Source organism: Tiliqua scincoides, chromosome 1, assembly GCF_035046505.1.
Source record: "Tiliqua scincoides isolate rTilSci1 chromosome 1, rTilSci1.hap2, whole genome shotgun sequence".
NCBI lineage: Eukaryota > Metazoa > Chordata > Lepidosauria > Squamata > Scincidae > Tiliqua > Tiliqua scincoides.
Genome location: NC_089821.1, coordinates 15,681,402 through 15,696,907, shown reverse-complemented (window position 1 = coordinate 15,696,907; position 15,506 = coordinate 15,681,402). Strand labels below are relative to the sequence as shown.

The following is a 15,506-nucleotide window of genomic DNA, read 5'->3' as shown; positions in this document are numbered from 1 at the left end:
GCCTGATGGTCACAAACTGTGCAGCATCAGAGCAGCTTGCTCAAAGCAGAGCCCTTTACCATGTTAGCTATATAGCCTGTAGGTATGCTTGATATTTAAGGCAACTGTACAGTACTGTGGACCAAGTGGAATTGTAGCTGCAAAGAGACAGGACTTTATGGGGTTGCTCTTCGACAGCCAATTGCAGGCCCAAAACAGATGGGAAAGAGCAAAGGAGTGGAGCTGGGGCAAGATCCAGTGGAAGTATTTCCACTATTATTTGATTTTTCTCTGTAAACAGCTTTGGGAACTTTTAGTTGAAAAGCGGTATATAAATACTGTTAATAATAATAATAATAATATTTCATACATTTTTCTAATGGTACCTGTAGGCACATGCAACAGACAGTGGCCATTACCTGAATCTTGACTTTTAGTACTGGTTCCCAACTCTTGATGCAATGAAAAAGGAAGGAGTCAACATCTTTGGTCGTTTTCTGCGTGCCTTCATAAGACTCTTGCACAGTAAGCACGACAGTTTTCTTGGCTAGAAAACATGATATTGTAGTTACAAGTTACAGATTCATGCTCTTTAAAAATGAGTGGATGAATACCAATACCATCATTCCATGGTACTTGCTACTTTGTAAAATAACTCTACATCTTTTGTGTCATTTAACATATAGTTCTGTATAGTCCTCTTCCTGCTCTTGTATATATCCATTTAGGACTTCTTTTCTATATTCAGCCCATATGGAACTTTCATTTAAGCACAGTGGGAACAAGTCAATAACTCTTGAAATTTGGATATATCAAACTATACACGTTATGTGGTACCAATGGCAAAAATCTCAACTGTTATAATACATTGAAACAAGGATATTCTTCCCTCTGCTAATTAAGGAAGTGTTAATGCTGGCTTAAAGCAGACTCTAAAATTAAAAACCATCAAAATTCACTTATTGTTCATAAATTTGAATGAAAATCTCAAATCTGAAACTCAAATTCAAGAAAGGTGAAGCTCCCAGGGTTCAGTCAGTTGAGGCACTGCTTAAGGGCTCACAGCCCCTCAAAGGCCGTTGGGTCAAGCCCCTCACCCAACATCCCAGAAGAAATCAAATATACATGAAGCAGCAGCAACACAACTAACTCAACCAAGCAGTAGTCAATGCAACTATCCCAGTTGCCAATTTTCATCCTCCCCCTAAATTTGTATAACATGGGGCAATTTGCTACCCAAGTCTCCTGAGGGAAATGTGCCATTTCACCGTTAAGCAAACACTCAAAGAGTATCTGACAGAGGAGAATTTTTGGAACCAAATTATGTTAGTCCTAATTTGGCCTGATTTCCGCTTTATAACATGACAGTGGTTTTTGGTGCCTACAAATTGGTTATATACTATAAGAATACAAGGACAGGCTGGTAGAACACTAGCTGGCTACATGTCTGGGAGAGAGACCAACCTTTCAAAAGCTGCTCATTCACCTCCTTGCCCACTATTACCTCCAGGACAGAAAGTTCTCGGGCCTGTAAAAACAAAGAGGCACAAAGCTGAAAAACAGGGCCATGTGTACCTGGGTGTTGGAAGAAAAATTATTTACAATTATTTTAATTGCATTCATTTCTTGTTTACATTTAAATAACATCCCACAGCATCATCTTTCTTAAAGGAAGCCTTCACAAGTGGGTGGAAAACTGAGTAAGAATCAAGAACTTAAATGCAAAGAATTCTTACCACAAGCACTCCATTGGAAATTAGGTGCTCAGGAGGTCCTGCACTGAAACAGGAAAAAGAAAAAAAACACAAATTAATGTGGGCCCAATTCAGGTGTTGGCGTTGAATAAATAAGACTATGGAAGTGCGTGATCAAGAGCAACAAGTGCTCTGTGATAAACTTATCATCATATGGGAATCTGCTGGCATGGTTTATCTGTTCATAATCCTATTCGGTACACCAGAAAAACAAGGATTAATAAAGGAGCAAGGATAGACCAGGCCTCAAGAGGCCTGGGATGTGGCCCAGGGGAAAAAAAAGTAATGCTATTTTTTATTTTTATAAAAGTCTTATTCCTGTTTTTGTTAAGGTGCTATTCAAGTGCATGGTAATGTGGAAAGGGAACAACCCTGTCTAGTGCCTCTAATCAAGGGAAGGAGACTGAAGGCCCAGTCCTATCCAACGTTCCAGCAGGGATACAGCCACAATGCAGACCTGGGGTAAGAGAACAAATGCTCCCTTACCTTGAAGGGGCCTCCATGACTGCCAGCCACCCACCCACAGGATGCAGCACATGCCCTTTGGCATGGCTGCATCAGAGCTGGAAAATTGGATAGGATTGCGCTCTAAGTGATCTGTTAATATAAATCCTTCCTGTTGGAGTGCTGCAAAATAATTTCATCCAATTAAGAAAAGACTGTTCCACATAAACCGCTTTGAATACAGCAAAAATAAAATTTTCTCCAACACACTCCTTAACCAACTCATATGCTCTCCTCTTTAAGAACTATATTTGATCTTCTTGCTTGCAAGCTACCATAGATACTCATCACCTGTTCTTCTCATTCCCTCTTTCAAGATGTTCCTGATTTCGATAGTCATGCTTCCTCTTCCTTACAGGACTCCAGTTAAGTCACTGTCCAACTTGTTTTAGCAAGTTGCAATTTGTGGCAAGCTCCTACTGCTTTGAATAATTTATTCTGAGCCTCCAACTCAGCCATTTGCAACCACTGTGCCATGGCACACTGGTGTGCCACGAATGGTCTCCAGGTGTGCCACAGGAATTTGGGAGAGGGTCATTTATCAATAGGACCATTGAGGGATGTGAGCCCCCATGGACAGCACAGTGTGCCTTGTCAATTGTCAAAAAGCTGATGGTGTGCCTTGACCATTTTAGTGCCTTGCCAGTGTGCTGCGAGATGAAAAAGGTTGAAAATCACTGCTCCAACTGATAGATTTTGTAGTGTTTGTACACAGGCGCTGAGCTTAGCCTTGGTAACATGGCAACCGGCAGGCAAATCTGCTGCCCCCCCACTCGGGCACACCAGAGTGGGCCAGTTGCGAAGGCTGAAACCCAGTAGCCGGTAAACAGAGGATGTTATGAAGAAGCACTTATCTAGAAATGTATTGCGGTCAAGCCAGAGCCAGCAGGTTGCTTAGCAGTGCAGATTTCAGCAACCTTCAGTAATTTTCCCTATTACATAGCTTTGCATCATGTGTTTTGAGAATGAATAAAAGTCTGAGGAAGCTAGCCAGGAGGACGGACTTCTCTCTCAATCTCATACCGTCCTACTTCCGGCTCAGCTCTCCCTGCATCAACCCTCTGAATGAATGTCTCTCATTGCTCTGACTCCTTGCTGCTCAAGTTCTAACTTTCAAACCCTCAGAGTGCTTCTGCTTTTAGCACTCTCCCTCAGGTACCAAGGTTCTAAGCCCTGGGTGATTCCCAAGTAGCATTGCACTGCTACAGATTTGTTGTTGGAAGTCAAGTTTTACTGGTTTCCTTTGTTCTTTGTAGGCTGCTAATAAAACATGACTGCTAGTCACAGCCTTTGCAACAACCTCTTTCATATCCTCAGTGCTTTTTTTGTGGAAAAAAAAGGTGCAGGAACTCACAACTTGTTAATCTTTTATTTATTTATTTATTTATTTATAAACCAATTTTTATTGGAGAAATAAAATATTTTTTATGTGCTTCCTCCCTAAAGATGAACTTACTTCTGAGTAGACATGCATAGGATTGGACTGTCGATCTCCACATCCCCTGCCCCCTAGCTACTTTTTCTACACATGGGGAAAAATACTGTACAGGTGCACTTGAAGCGTGTAGTATGTAGTGTGGCACTACTTCAAGGAGAGGAAGCAGTGAATGGATTCCAAAAAATGGCTTACATGAGTTCCATGTAGTAAAATTAAGCAACTGTGGGAGTAAGAACAAAAAAGGAATTCTTACACGAGAGGGGTCCTTAGGTGCACATAGAAACAGCTACGTTTGCAAACAAGCAATTAAATATGGTTTAATTCAGGTATCAGAACACTCTGTGTCTTTGGGAAGGCACTTGGCATGCAACTGTATGTTCTCTGCTGCCCTGAGTAGCTTCTGTGCTTTGCTGGAGAGGAGCTGCAAACGCTGGCTGGCTGAGGGCATGCTTGTGGGGGAAGGATGAGGAAGATCTCTGGCAAGGCTGGACAGCACGTTGTACACACGTAGAATCCCTTTTCACCTGCCCTTAGCATGTGAAAACAGGTGCAGATATATATCTCTGCCAGGATTAAAAGCCCAATCCTAGGTATGTCTACTCTGAAGTAAGTCTCGTTCTAGTCAATGGAGCTTACTCCCAGGAAAGTGCCTAGGATTGCAGCCTAAGAGCCCAATCCTATGCATGTCTACTCAGAAGTCCACTTTAGTGAATGGGGCTTACTGTGGATAGGATGGCAGCCTTAGAGTCCAATCTTGTGCCTGTCTACTCTGCCTCTGTTTTGCTACCCCCCCCTCCTGGAATGCCTCCGAAGGGGAGGGGCCCCTGCAAAAAGGTGCCCGAACTCGGTCACCCCGCGTTCCATTAGAAAAAAAGCCCTGCATATCCTGGGCCAAATCTCTCAGGTCATTTCTTTCAAAATACAGGTGCAACATTTTTATACAAAGATTTTTTATTTTTGGATTTATCTCAACGCAATGGGGGGGAATTCAAAGTCACACACACCTTTGCCTCCTTTGCCCTGCTCTGGTGTCTCACTCCATTTCTAGGCATCCCACAACACTGAAAAAAGGCTGTACCTTGCACAGGCACAGAAATAGTCCTGGAGCCAGAGGCTCCTAAAGATTGTGTGCCTTGTGAAGGAGCAGTAAGACTCCTATAGCCCCTGAGCCATCAAAGAGATTGAAGAGGGGAAGCCAAGGGAAAAACCTCTGTAGCCAGAATGGGTGCAGCAACACACACACACATGGAGTGTTTGCCTAATTTGCTGCTCCTTTAGACTGAGATGTTTCAGACTCTCTGTGCTCCAGCCTACACAAGCAAAACAGCCCAGCAAGCAAGCCTTAATAACATAAGAACAGTCCCACTGAATCAGGCCATAGGCCCATCTAGTCCAGCTTCCTGTATCTCACAGCAGCCCACCAAATGCCCCAGGGAGCACACCAGATAACAAGAGACCTCATCCTGGTGCCACTCCCTTGCATCTGACATAGACCATTTCTAAAATCAGGACATTGCACATACACATCAGGGCTTGTAATCAGTAATGGATTTTTCCTCCAGAAATTTGTCCAATTCCCTTTTAAAGACATCTAGGCCAGATGCCATCACCACATCCTGTGGCAAGATCAACCACACGCTGAGTAAGGAAATATTCTCTTTTGTCTGTCCTAACTCTCCCAACACTCAATTTTAGTGGATGCCCCCTGGTTCTCTTGTCTTCCCATCAATCCAAAGTATTAGAATTAGGCTACAATCCTCTCCACACTTTCCTGGGAGTAAGCCTTATTGACTACAATGGAACTTACTTCTGAGTAGACAGGAATAGGACTGGGTTCTTAGGCTACAACCCTATCCACACTTTCTTGGGAGTAAGCCCCATTGACTACAGTGGGGCTTCCGAGTTGAAAGCATAGGACTGGGCTGTTAAAAGCTCAGCATCCCACCTGCTAAACAAGCAGGGACAGCTAGCAACAGGCAAGAGCTGAGTATGGAGCAGGGAAGCAGTTGAGAACCAATGCCTTTGTTTTCATCCATCCCCAAGCGTCAGGTTGTAGCACTGTTTGCTTAACTGTATGCCATTTGCGTAACTATGCAATTTGCGTAAAACCACGTCATTTCTGGTTTTCATTTGGCAACGAGAATTTTCCCAATCACGGAGCATCAGGGAACAAAACCCCTGTGCGTAAAAGGTTCCACCTGTAATATTACAAGTCTATAGTTATTTTTGAACATTCTTCTGAATTCAATACAAATAGGGTATAGGCAGTCCAATCTTAACTAAACCCCCAGGGAATGCAGCCATGCCACCAGAGTGTGTGCAGTATCCTGTGGGGGGGGGGCAGAGTCCCAGAAGTCTCCTCAGGTTTTGTTCCCTTGCCTGGGGGTAAGCCCATGCTGCCCAAGTGGATCTACTCTGACCTGCCTCAGCTATTTTGTAGCACAAGTCTGAGCGGACCTGGGAAGGTGAACCAAAGCAAGGAAGGGGTTTAGATATTGGAGGAGCCTCTGCCACTAATACCATCACCTTCCTGGCCTCACTCTGCCCCCCTTGTGCCCTGTTCTGCCCACCCCATGCCTTCCATCACCACCCCAACCCACCCCCACTGACTTACCAGCACCATGGCTTCTTGGCAGGCTGCTGTCACACAGCTGCTTACCACTTGAGGTGGCACCCCAGCCATACTGAATGGTATGTCACCTGTTGCAATAGCCTTAAAGCAAGCTATTCTACTGGAACACAAGTTCAGGTGGCACAGCATCCCATTAGAATTGGTCCCTTAATTTCTGTAATTTATTCAATTGTTGTTCAGCTATCTCACAGATCAGTTTTGCACCATCCAATATATCTTTGGAATGCACCAATTTCTATCTTAATTGGAAAAGGCAAGCAGAAGAACAAATCAATTCTAGAATTAATACTAATTTATTTGGTAAAGGTATTACTGTAACAAAGCAAATCTTTGGTCCATCTGAACAGGAATCTTGATTAGCAGAAGACACTGTGCAAAACTGACCACACATTCAAGAAAGCAGCTTCTCAAGAACTAGAAAATTATCACTACATATTAGCAGCAGAATCTGGGGAAACAATCAATGAATATAATTAATTATTTAATGCACAATGTAAGATTATGACCCAAAGATGCTGCCTCAACTAAAAAAACAATGATAGAATTCAAAAGTAAACAGAACTGGAACATGTAATGAAATATTTGATGGTGAAGTCATATTAAAACCAAGAGATTCGCAGAAACACAGAAGCCTCAGCTGAACACTAGATAACAAAAGAAAAAGAGGAATTCCCAACAATTTATTAATATTTTCTCACCAATACACTTCCAACAAATCACTTACATTGCAGACAATTTGAATTCCACTTCCAGAAATTCAGGATTGCGAGAATTTTCTTTCTGATAACATAAAAAGTCAGTAAATGATCATTCGACCAGTCAATGCAGAAGTCTCTCAGTGAAGAACTGACAAGTCTCTTCCACTGTGCTGCCACCCTGGCCAACTCAAGTAATGGGTCTAGTAACACTGGAGAATAATATCCAAGTATTCAAATGTCAAGTAACTGCTTAGTATTAGGAAAAGAGGCAACATTCACCATTTTATTTCTTGACCCTCACCTCTGGCTTTAAAGAGAATATCTCAAGGACTGTTGCTCCAGGCTGGACTTTTGCCAAGTCAAAATCAACAACCACCTGTACGTCATTCTTTGAGAATAAGTGATCCCCATGGACTTCCAACTGTAAGATATTCTAGAAACAGAAGAGAAGGCATGGCAAGATGGTATATTCCTTTTAACTGAGGGGGCCATCTGGTCATTTTTGTTATAACCCACATTCCACTGCTAGTATAAATCAAGTAAATCCCATTCAAGCAAACCAGTTAATTGGCTTCACGCATACATGTGAGGTTTTCTGATTGTAGTTAATGGAAGGGAATAACAGCACATGATTTCACTGATGCTCCAAACTGGGCTGCACATAAATGATACAGACTGAGCTGTAAAGAATTATCCAGACTGGGCTGAACATAAATGGGAGAAACAGTGTGACAAGCAGTTCTCTCTTTTTCCAAAATGTTCAAAAGACTGTCATGTCAGTAGCATGATACTTCTGCCTTATCTCCTTTAAGCTTCACCTACCAGCTGTTCTGATCTTTACCCTGGAACATCTGGCTTCAGTGGCATCACTAGGGTTTGCTTCACCTGATGCGGGAAGCCAGTGCACCACCCCTATGAAGGATCTCCTCCCATGCAGTGGGCAGGGCAATGCCCTGTGCGGTGGGCATGGCGATGTACCATTGCCCCACTTTTGACAGAATAGAGATATTTCAACACAGTTTGTTTCATTGCATTCTGCATTAAATTATGCATCAATTGATATACAACATGATGATATTACAGTAGAACCTCCTAAGTTGACCACCTCTCTATAATGACCACCTCCTTAAGTTGACCTAATTTTCTAAAGCCTTCGGTTTTTCTAGACCTAATTTTCTAGAGCCTTTTTTCCCCGTATGTTGACCACCTCCCTATGTTGACCAATTCCTCCAGTCCCTTGGTGATCAACTTAAGGAGGTTCTACTGTATTTGAAAATAACAAGATTTAAAAAATTTTGGCCAACAGTCTTGTCAGCTCCCTCCGGTGCGCATCACCCAGGGCAACCCGCATCACCCAGGGAGACCCTCTGCACACCCGTAGCGATGCCACTGCCTGACTTTCTTCTTTCCTTTCCTCTCCAACATTCTGCCCTTATTTTCATCCGCCCTGCAGGCCTTCCAGGAAAGGGGATGGCAGTTTGCGTTTTGATACTTTACCTTAATCTGAGTTTGGATTCTAAAGTAGAAAGTCTCATTCCAGACTGGTTTGTTGGAGTCCCTGATGGTACGGGTTCTGAACTTCTCACTTGAGGCTGATGGCAGATGCAACGTCACGTAGCAATCACATGGAAACACTGCAGTGGGGAATGGAACAATTGGTAAGCTTTGTAATCAAATATTTAAAATATCTTAAACCTTAGCAGAAAAGAGTGAGGGTAAGGTTTCTGCTGTCTTGCTTTGACACAGCGGTGGCATCTGTCCTAACGTATTTTTATATCAATAATCTCTACTAGAGACTGTTAGCCCAATCCCACCCAGGATTTGTTCTGCATAGAGAAGGATTCATCACAGTGGAACAGAGTACCACTGTCATAAAATGGTTTTTGGCAGCAGCACACGCAACAGGCTGCCAGCGGCCATTTTGTGGGTGCTGCTACAAACAGTAGCAATGCAGGAAGCCCACCACTGGACAGGGAAAGTGTCCAATGGCAGCAAGGGTGGAATGGAGCAGAGAGGAATGAAGAAGTTCCTGGGTGCAGTGGAAGGTGGGGAGGGAGGTGGACCGGGGTGGGATTGATTATACTAACGCGCCAATATCCTAACCCAGGGCTTTTCAAACTGGGGTGTTGTGACGCCCCAGCCTGCGGGCCCTGGCCCCTGCCCCCTTAAGGGGGGTACCCTTTGGGTACACGTACCCAAGCCCCTGCAGCCTCCCAGGGGGACGGGGAGCCCAGCGCGACCTGAAGCAGGGCTCCCCACAGCAGTGAAAGTAGATGCGGAGCGATCGCGCTCCACTTCCGCTTCCACCCAAGCCCCTGCAGCCCCCCTGAGTGGCACGATCCTAGGGATCGCGCTGCTGCCTTCCCCCACCCCTGCTGCCTCCCCCCTCCTGTCCACACAAGAACTTAGTGGCTCTCAAACTCTCACAGAGAGTTTGAGAACCACTGTCCTAACCCCTTCTGTCTCCCTTTCCAACACTGTTACACATCTTGTCTTATGCCTGCAAAACAACAGGAATAGATCTGAGGAGTCCCATGGAGGTCATGAAAGCTTTCCCTGGGGTAACAAAAGTCTAATTGGACCCAGGAGAGCAGATCAAAGCCAAGAAGGGAGATTGGGCCTGCCAATATCCTAATAGGATTGGGGTGTAAATTATCAGTAGGCTGAACTGGTATTTATGGTATCTTGTTGGGAAGAGCTGTGCCCAAAGAAGACTCTCCGAAATCCAAATGTTTGTATCACTTCACAGCAACTAGTTAATCCAATAAAGAAGATCATTTCGCCTGTCCTGTCTTTATATAACTACAGCAGACTAGATGACTTTTCTGTACCTTTCAATGATCTACTTCTGTGATAATCTACAGACACTCCAACCTATTTCAGGAGGCAAGCAGACTGATTGCAGTCATTGCTAATGAGCAAGGGATGCAGAGTGTTTGCATAAACAAAATGGCCTTGATATACCTGATAAACAGAGACAAGAATTCTTTATGGTGTGAACTTGTGACCTACTGTGCAATAGAACAGTGATATGTTACTGTACAGTCATAACTGCCAGAAGATCCTGCTAGGCAAAGGTGGCTCTAATGTCACAACCGATGACCCTAGTGACCAACCAGAAATTAGAGGAAATTTCTTCCTCATCCTACACTGAGAGATTGCTTAGCAAGTCAAGCTTGTCACCTGTGACCCAAAGCAAAAGTTCAGCTTAATTTAGGGCAGATTTAGACCATCAGGCTGACAGACCAAGATCCTAAGCATAGAAAATCAGATGTACACAGTCAAAACAATGAAAGCACACAGTGGGAAGCAGTGCAATAATAGCAAGCCCCCCCATCCTAAACTACATGTTCACGAGACTGTGCACAATTCCCTTAAAAACTGTACATACGTACTCTATGTGGTGCAGAAAATCCCAGAGGGCTATCCATCATGACTACATGCATGCAATTTAACAGTATAGTTAACACATGCAAGCAGGGTCCAAGAGAGGAGGGTGCAGGGGTACATTATACATCACACCTGGGTCAAGGGTAAGAAATGGAGCCTCGGAGCCACAGTGACACAAACCCTAGTGACATTTCTGTTTCCCCCTCCCTCCTATGTGTTTATTGTTCATGGTTTCAGTATCTGAAAAGAGAGGCTGTAGTTCTTATAATGGCTATCACTGGTCCCAATTGTATACAGTGGTACAGTATACATTCCCACAAGTGGTACAGTACACAATATACTGTAAACAATATAGTAGTACAGTAAATAACACAGCTGTAATTGTTACAGTGGTATAAATAACTGGTTGCACTACTGTAAGCAAAGGCAATTATCAAGAGTCTGGAATCTTCTCCCCCCCCCCCCCACACACACATACACATGCATTGTAGGAGCCACATTCTCATGGAGCAAATTCATGCTGCAAAGTCTTGAAAAGTGTTCACCACCAGGCTCTTTCTCACCTAATCATCACTGTGCTTCAAGAGAGAGCAACCACTGAATGGGAAAGCCTCTCATGGCTGGCCAGGCTAACATGACTCCCAGATGACCTTTGTGGCCATGGTTTGTTAGGCAGCCAGACCTGGGCTCCTGTCTAGACTTGGAGCTGAGACCTACATACTGGGTGGACTTGGGCTCCCAGTTTAACTGCCTTTTGGAGCCACCTCTTTCAAGCAGGTACACCTGGACTCCTGCCTAGACAGAGCCCAGATCTACTTGCTGGGTAGACCTGGGCTCATATAACAACTGCCACCTGGAGCCACCTCTTCCAGGTGGGTAGACCTGGGCTCCCTCCCAGACTTGGAGCCCAGAGCTACCTACTGGGTAGACCTGGGCTCCCTTTCTGACTCTACCTCTCTCACCCTACCCAGTGGGTATTTCCCAGCTTTCCATCCCATCAGGCGCCCTTCCCCACTGGCACAACAGTTTAGATATGCAGCTACACATAGGGATGGCTGTGAGAGTGCGTGAAGGGGGGCCCATTCATTGCAATTAAGATTCCATTGGAAAGATCTATAGAATCAACTCGGTCCACATGGTTGTGATACCACAGACAGTCTCACATACTCTCCAGTGGTGTGGGATTGGTTGTTCTGGGTGACCCATGCCCTAGTGACATCTAGATTAGATTACTGCAGCACACTCTGTGTGGGGGCTACCTTTGAAGACTGTCTCAAAACTGCAATTAGTGCAGAATGTGGCTGCCTATGTGGTTGTGGGGCTCACTGGGTGTGACTCATTCTGTGGCTGCTGCTTTGGTGACAACACTGGCTGCCAGTTCATTTTCAGGCACAACTCCAGGTGCTAGTTTTAACTTTTAAAGCCCTTTATGGATCATGATTAGGGGATTCGGGAGACCACCTCCTTCCATATATAACAGGTGGACCTCTGAGCTCATCAGAAGGGGTCCTTTGAACCATGCTGCCATTAATGGAGGTGAGGGGGGTAACAGTGAGTAACAGGGCCTTCTCAGTGATGGAATCCCAATTGTGGAATTCCCTCCCCTTGGCACTAAGAATAGATCTCTCCTTGGAGACCTTTCAGGATTGTGTTCAGTAACTGACATGATGTGCTGGCATTTTAATCAATGTAATTTTAACTGTTGGGAACTGTTTTGTTTTATTGTTTATGCTTTATTATTATTTTTAATTCTGTAAGCCACCTTGATTGCCCTTACCAGGAGAAAGGTAGGGAATGAATGAATATGAAAAGGGCCTCTGTTCCACTTAAACCATTGGAAAACTTTGCAAATACATACATATAGTATGCACTGGGATGTCCATCCTAATATATTTATTCTTGAGTATAGCAACAAAGCAGCTTAAGGGCTTGGGAGATCCTCCAGGAAACTTCAGCTCTCAGACACCAGCAAGGCACTTCAGATCTGCAGATACTTAAGCTATCCAGGATTTCTCACAATGACCCTGGGTGGCCATTTTATTTAAAGCAGGTTGCAATCCTATGCACACTTTCCTGGGAGTAAGTCTCATTTAACACCTTGATGCCTACTTCTGAGTAGACATGCATAGGATTGTTCCGGCAGTCTTGTCCCTTAAGCATATTTTGAGTCCAGTGGGTTAATGAAGGATGTAGACAACTTACAAGAGGTGATATTGGCTTGTACGATTCGGACAGACAGCAGGAAAACAGGAAACTCTTGGCTCTGCAATGAAAACAGAACAAAACTGAGCCAGTCCTGGCATTTTAGTAGGTTCTTTGGTATCCAGCATGGAGAGATACAACAAGCTAACAAAGGGACAGAATCATGTCCTGAAGGTGAAAAGCTTACAAATTGCTACACTAACCTATTTTTCAAGTTCATCCAGTAGCCCTTAGCCCAGGCATGTCTATTGTATGTATTGTATCTATTATGTATCCAGGCAATAGCCAATTAGGAGACAGGGTGGCCCAACAGCAGATCAGGGGAAAATAACTGCCTTGCTCTTCTGTTTCATAGAGCAACAGCAGATTCAGCTCCTGGCTTGCCACAGTTTGCCCTCTTGATGGATCTATAGACCATGTTTCCAATCCAGACATTCCGCCTAATCATCTACAAGTTCTTAGGAAGTTGCCTGGCATGACTTACAGCCCAATCCTATCTCCCAGTTATGGCCATGTTTGCACTGCTCTATCACCATGTGGTAGATAGATAGGTAGTATCAGCTGTTCCATCCAAGTCCATATTGTCAACACAGAGTGTCAGCCACTCCTGTAGGTTTCCAGGCAATAATTTTTCTCTGTTCTGCTTGGAGATGCCAGGGATTAGACCTGGATCAATTGCATACCAAACAGGTGCTTTACACTCAATCATGGTCTTTTTCCTTTTGCAAAATCCAGCAGCAGAGGTGGGCATACAATTGGGATTTGTAGCTTGCTTAATCACAGCCTTCCCTGATCCAAGGGGTTGCACAATCCAGCAGAGTCTGGAGAGTCTACCAGAATTTGCAAACAAAAGCTTTGTTTACACTCTACACCAGAAGTTCTCAAACTTTGAGGGAGCTTTACTCCCTCAGTAAGTTCTTGCTGTGGGAGGGGCTAGGGCAATCCTCAGGATCACATTGCTAAGGGGGGGCAAGGGAGGGTGCTTTGCACTCACTTTATGTAGGCAGGGCTGCAGCAGGCTGCAGGAGACTCCCTGAGGCTTAGAATGTTTGCTAAAAGCGGGCGCAAAGCACCTCCTGCAAAACAATGATAGTGAATGGGACTTACTCCTGGGTAAGTGTGGGTAGGACTGTAGCCTAGGATTGTTAAAAATTTTCCTGCATGATGATGTCCAGTTATGACATCACTTCCAGTGGGTCCTGACAGATTCTCATTCTAAAAAGTGGGTCCCAGTGCTAAATGTGTGAGAACCACTACTCTACACTCTTCTGGTTCACGAGGTTACAAAATCCACCATGATGGACCTCACTCCCTCCTCTCATCCATAAGTTGCAGACTCGGGCGAGGAAGAGGCTCTGCTGGAATGTGGAATCTTTCACCTCAGTCACCTTGAGTGTTCAAGGAATGGAAAGGCGGGAGTTACATGTATGAATTAAGTAACACTTGCTAACTGGGCAAAGGGTACCTTTTAAAGTGGGGTCCTCTTATACTGAGCAGGGGGAGAGCTACTGTCCCTCTTCACCCCAGCATGGCATCTTTTCCAGTGGCTGCCACTAGCATCTCTTCTGTTTTGTTTTGTTTTAAGATTGTGAGCCCTTTGGGGACTGGGAGCCATTTATTGATTTATTTTACTACGTAAACCATCTTATGAACTACTCTTGATGAAAAACAGTATAATAAAATAATAATGCGAATGTTATTTTCTTCACTATCAAGAGGCTGAAGAATCTGACAAGGGAACATATTGTCGTAGAAACATCAACCTTTTGCCTGTGGGCTTCTGGACCAGGGTTGCAAATTCCAAAATACCACCATCTGCCCCGTGTCGGATGAGGGCATCGTCCACTGCAAACTGTAGCAGAAGACAGTCTGCCCCTGCCCAGTATTGTTCATCAGAGACAAAAACAATTATTTCAGGCAGGCATGGCATCGTGGGTTGGCCAGGACTATGGCCAAGGGCCCATCCCATCAGAGGGCTCACTAGTCCTGGCTGAGCCCTGAAACCTCACTACTGGTGGCAGTGGTAGCACTCAATGCCCCAACATGGGAGGCCCACGCAGGGCTTCACTCAGGGACCCCAGTAACCTGCTATAGGCACCAATTTCAGGCAGGGCTGTCTTACCGATGAAGTGGAGTGCAGCAACCTCAGGAGGCAAAGTTGCACAGGGGAGCATTCCCCACCACCGCACTGTTCCTCTGTTGTGTCCCTCTCTTTTCTGGCGATATTCCTCCTTCTCCTCCATGGGGAAGGTGAGGTATGGGAAAAGGAAGTGTGGAGCAGGAGTAGGAGGGTGGGCAACGTGTCTCTGCCCTAACCCACAACATTCCCACTCCGCACTTCCTTGTTCCATGCCCTGAACTCTCAGAGCAAGGGCAGGAACAGAGGCAGGGGAAGGGAAAGAGAAAGCCACTTCTGGCACCAGAGGGGCTGGACTTCCTGTCAGACAGGGAAGAACACAAATTCTGGCAGGGTGTCTGTCCCTGACAGACTGTGCATCTCGTTAATTTGAAAAGGTAGCACAGTCTGGCCCTTTCTTTCAGCACCAACACATTTTGGAACCCCTGAACCAAACCTCCCACTCTCACCTCTTTCAGAGCAAGTTCCTCCCAAACAATTTCATGTTTAGAAGGTCAACCCCTGTTATTTATATGCAATAGGAGTCTGTACACCATGGAAGGAAGCTAATAGTTGTCTCCATTTACCAGCATATTGTGTTAGCCTCTGGCAAGAATCTCCAGTAAAGGAAATCAGACAATTTCATAGCTCAAAGAATCTCAACTACTAATCCTTTCTCCTGGTTACACATCCCTGCTGTAACATTAGCTGCCAAGTAAGTCCTGTTTGCTTGACTAAAACTAAAGAGAGTCACGTTTCAGTTAGTGGACATATTTGTTCCAAGGAGCAGGTA

General features: G+C 44.7%; 1 protein-coding gene across 1 annotated transcript in view; it reads right to left on the bottom strand.

The window, feature by feature from the left end:
• Window positions 1-14,527, bottom strand: part of LOC136639903 (cytosolic phospholipase A2 beta-like) — a 42,240-nt gene extending 27,713 nt beyond the window's left edge. Inside the window, exons 1-7 of the mRNA XM_066614593.1 lie at window positions 14,368-14,527; window positions 8,503-8,639; window positions 7,307-7,438; window positions 7,032-7,087; window positions 1,716-1,758; window positions 1,444-1,507; window positions 399-526 (exon numbers count right to left, since the gene is read on the bottom strand). Coding sequence (XP_066470690.1) covers window positions 399-526; window positions 1,444-1,507; window positions 1,716-1,758; window positions 7,032-7,087; window positions 7,307-7,438; window positions 8,503-8,639; window positions 14,368-14,527 — 720 coding nt within the window. The remainder of the gene's footprint in view (window positions 1-398; window positions 527-1,443; window positions 1,508-1,715; window positions 1,759-7,031; window positions 7,088-7,306; window positions 7,439-8,502; window positions 8,640-14,367) is intronic.
• Window positions 14,528-15,506: the final 979 nt, after the last annotated feature.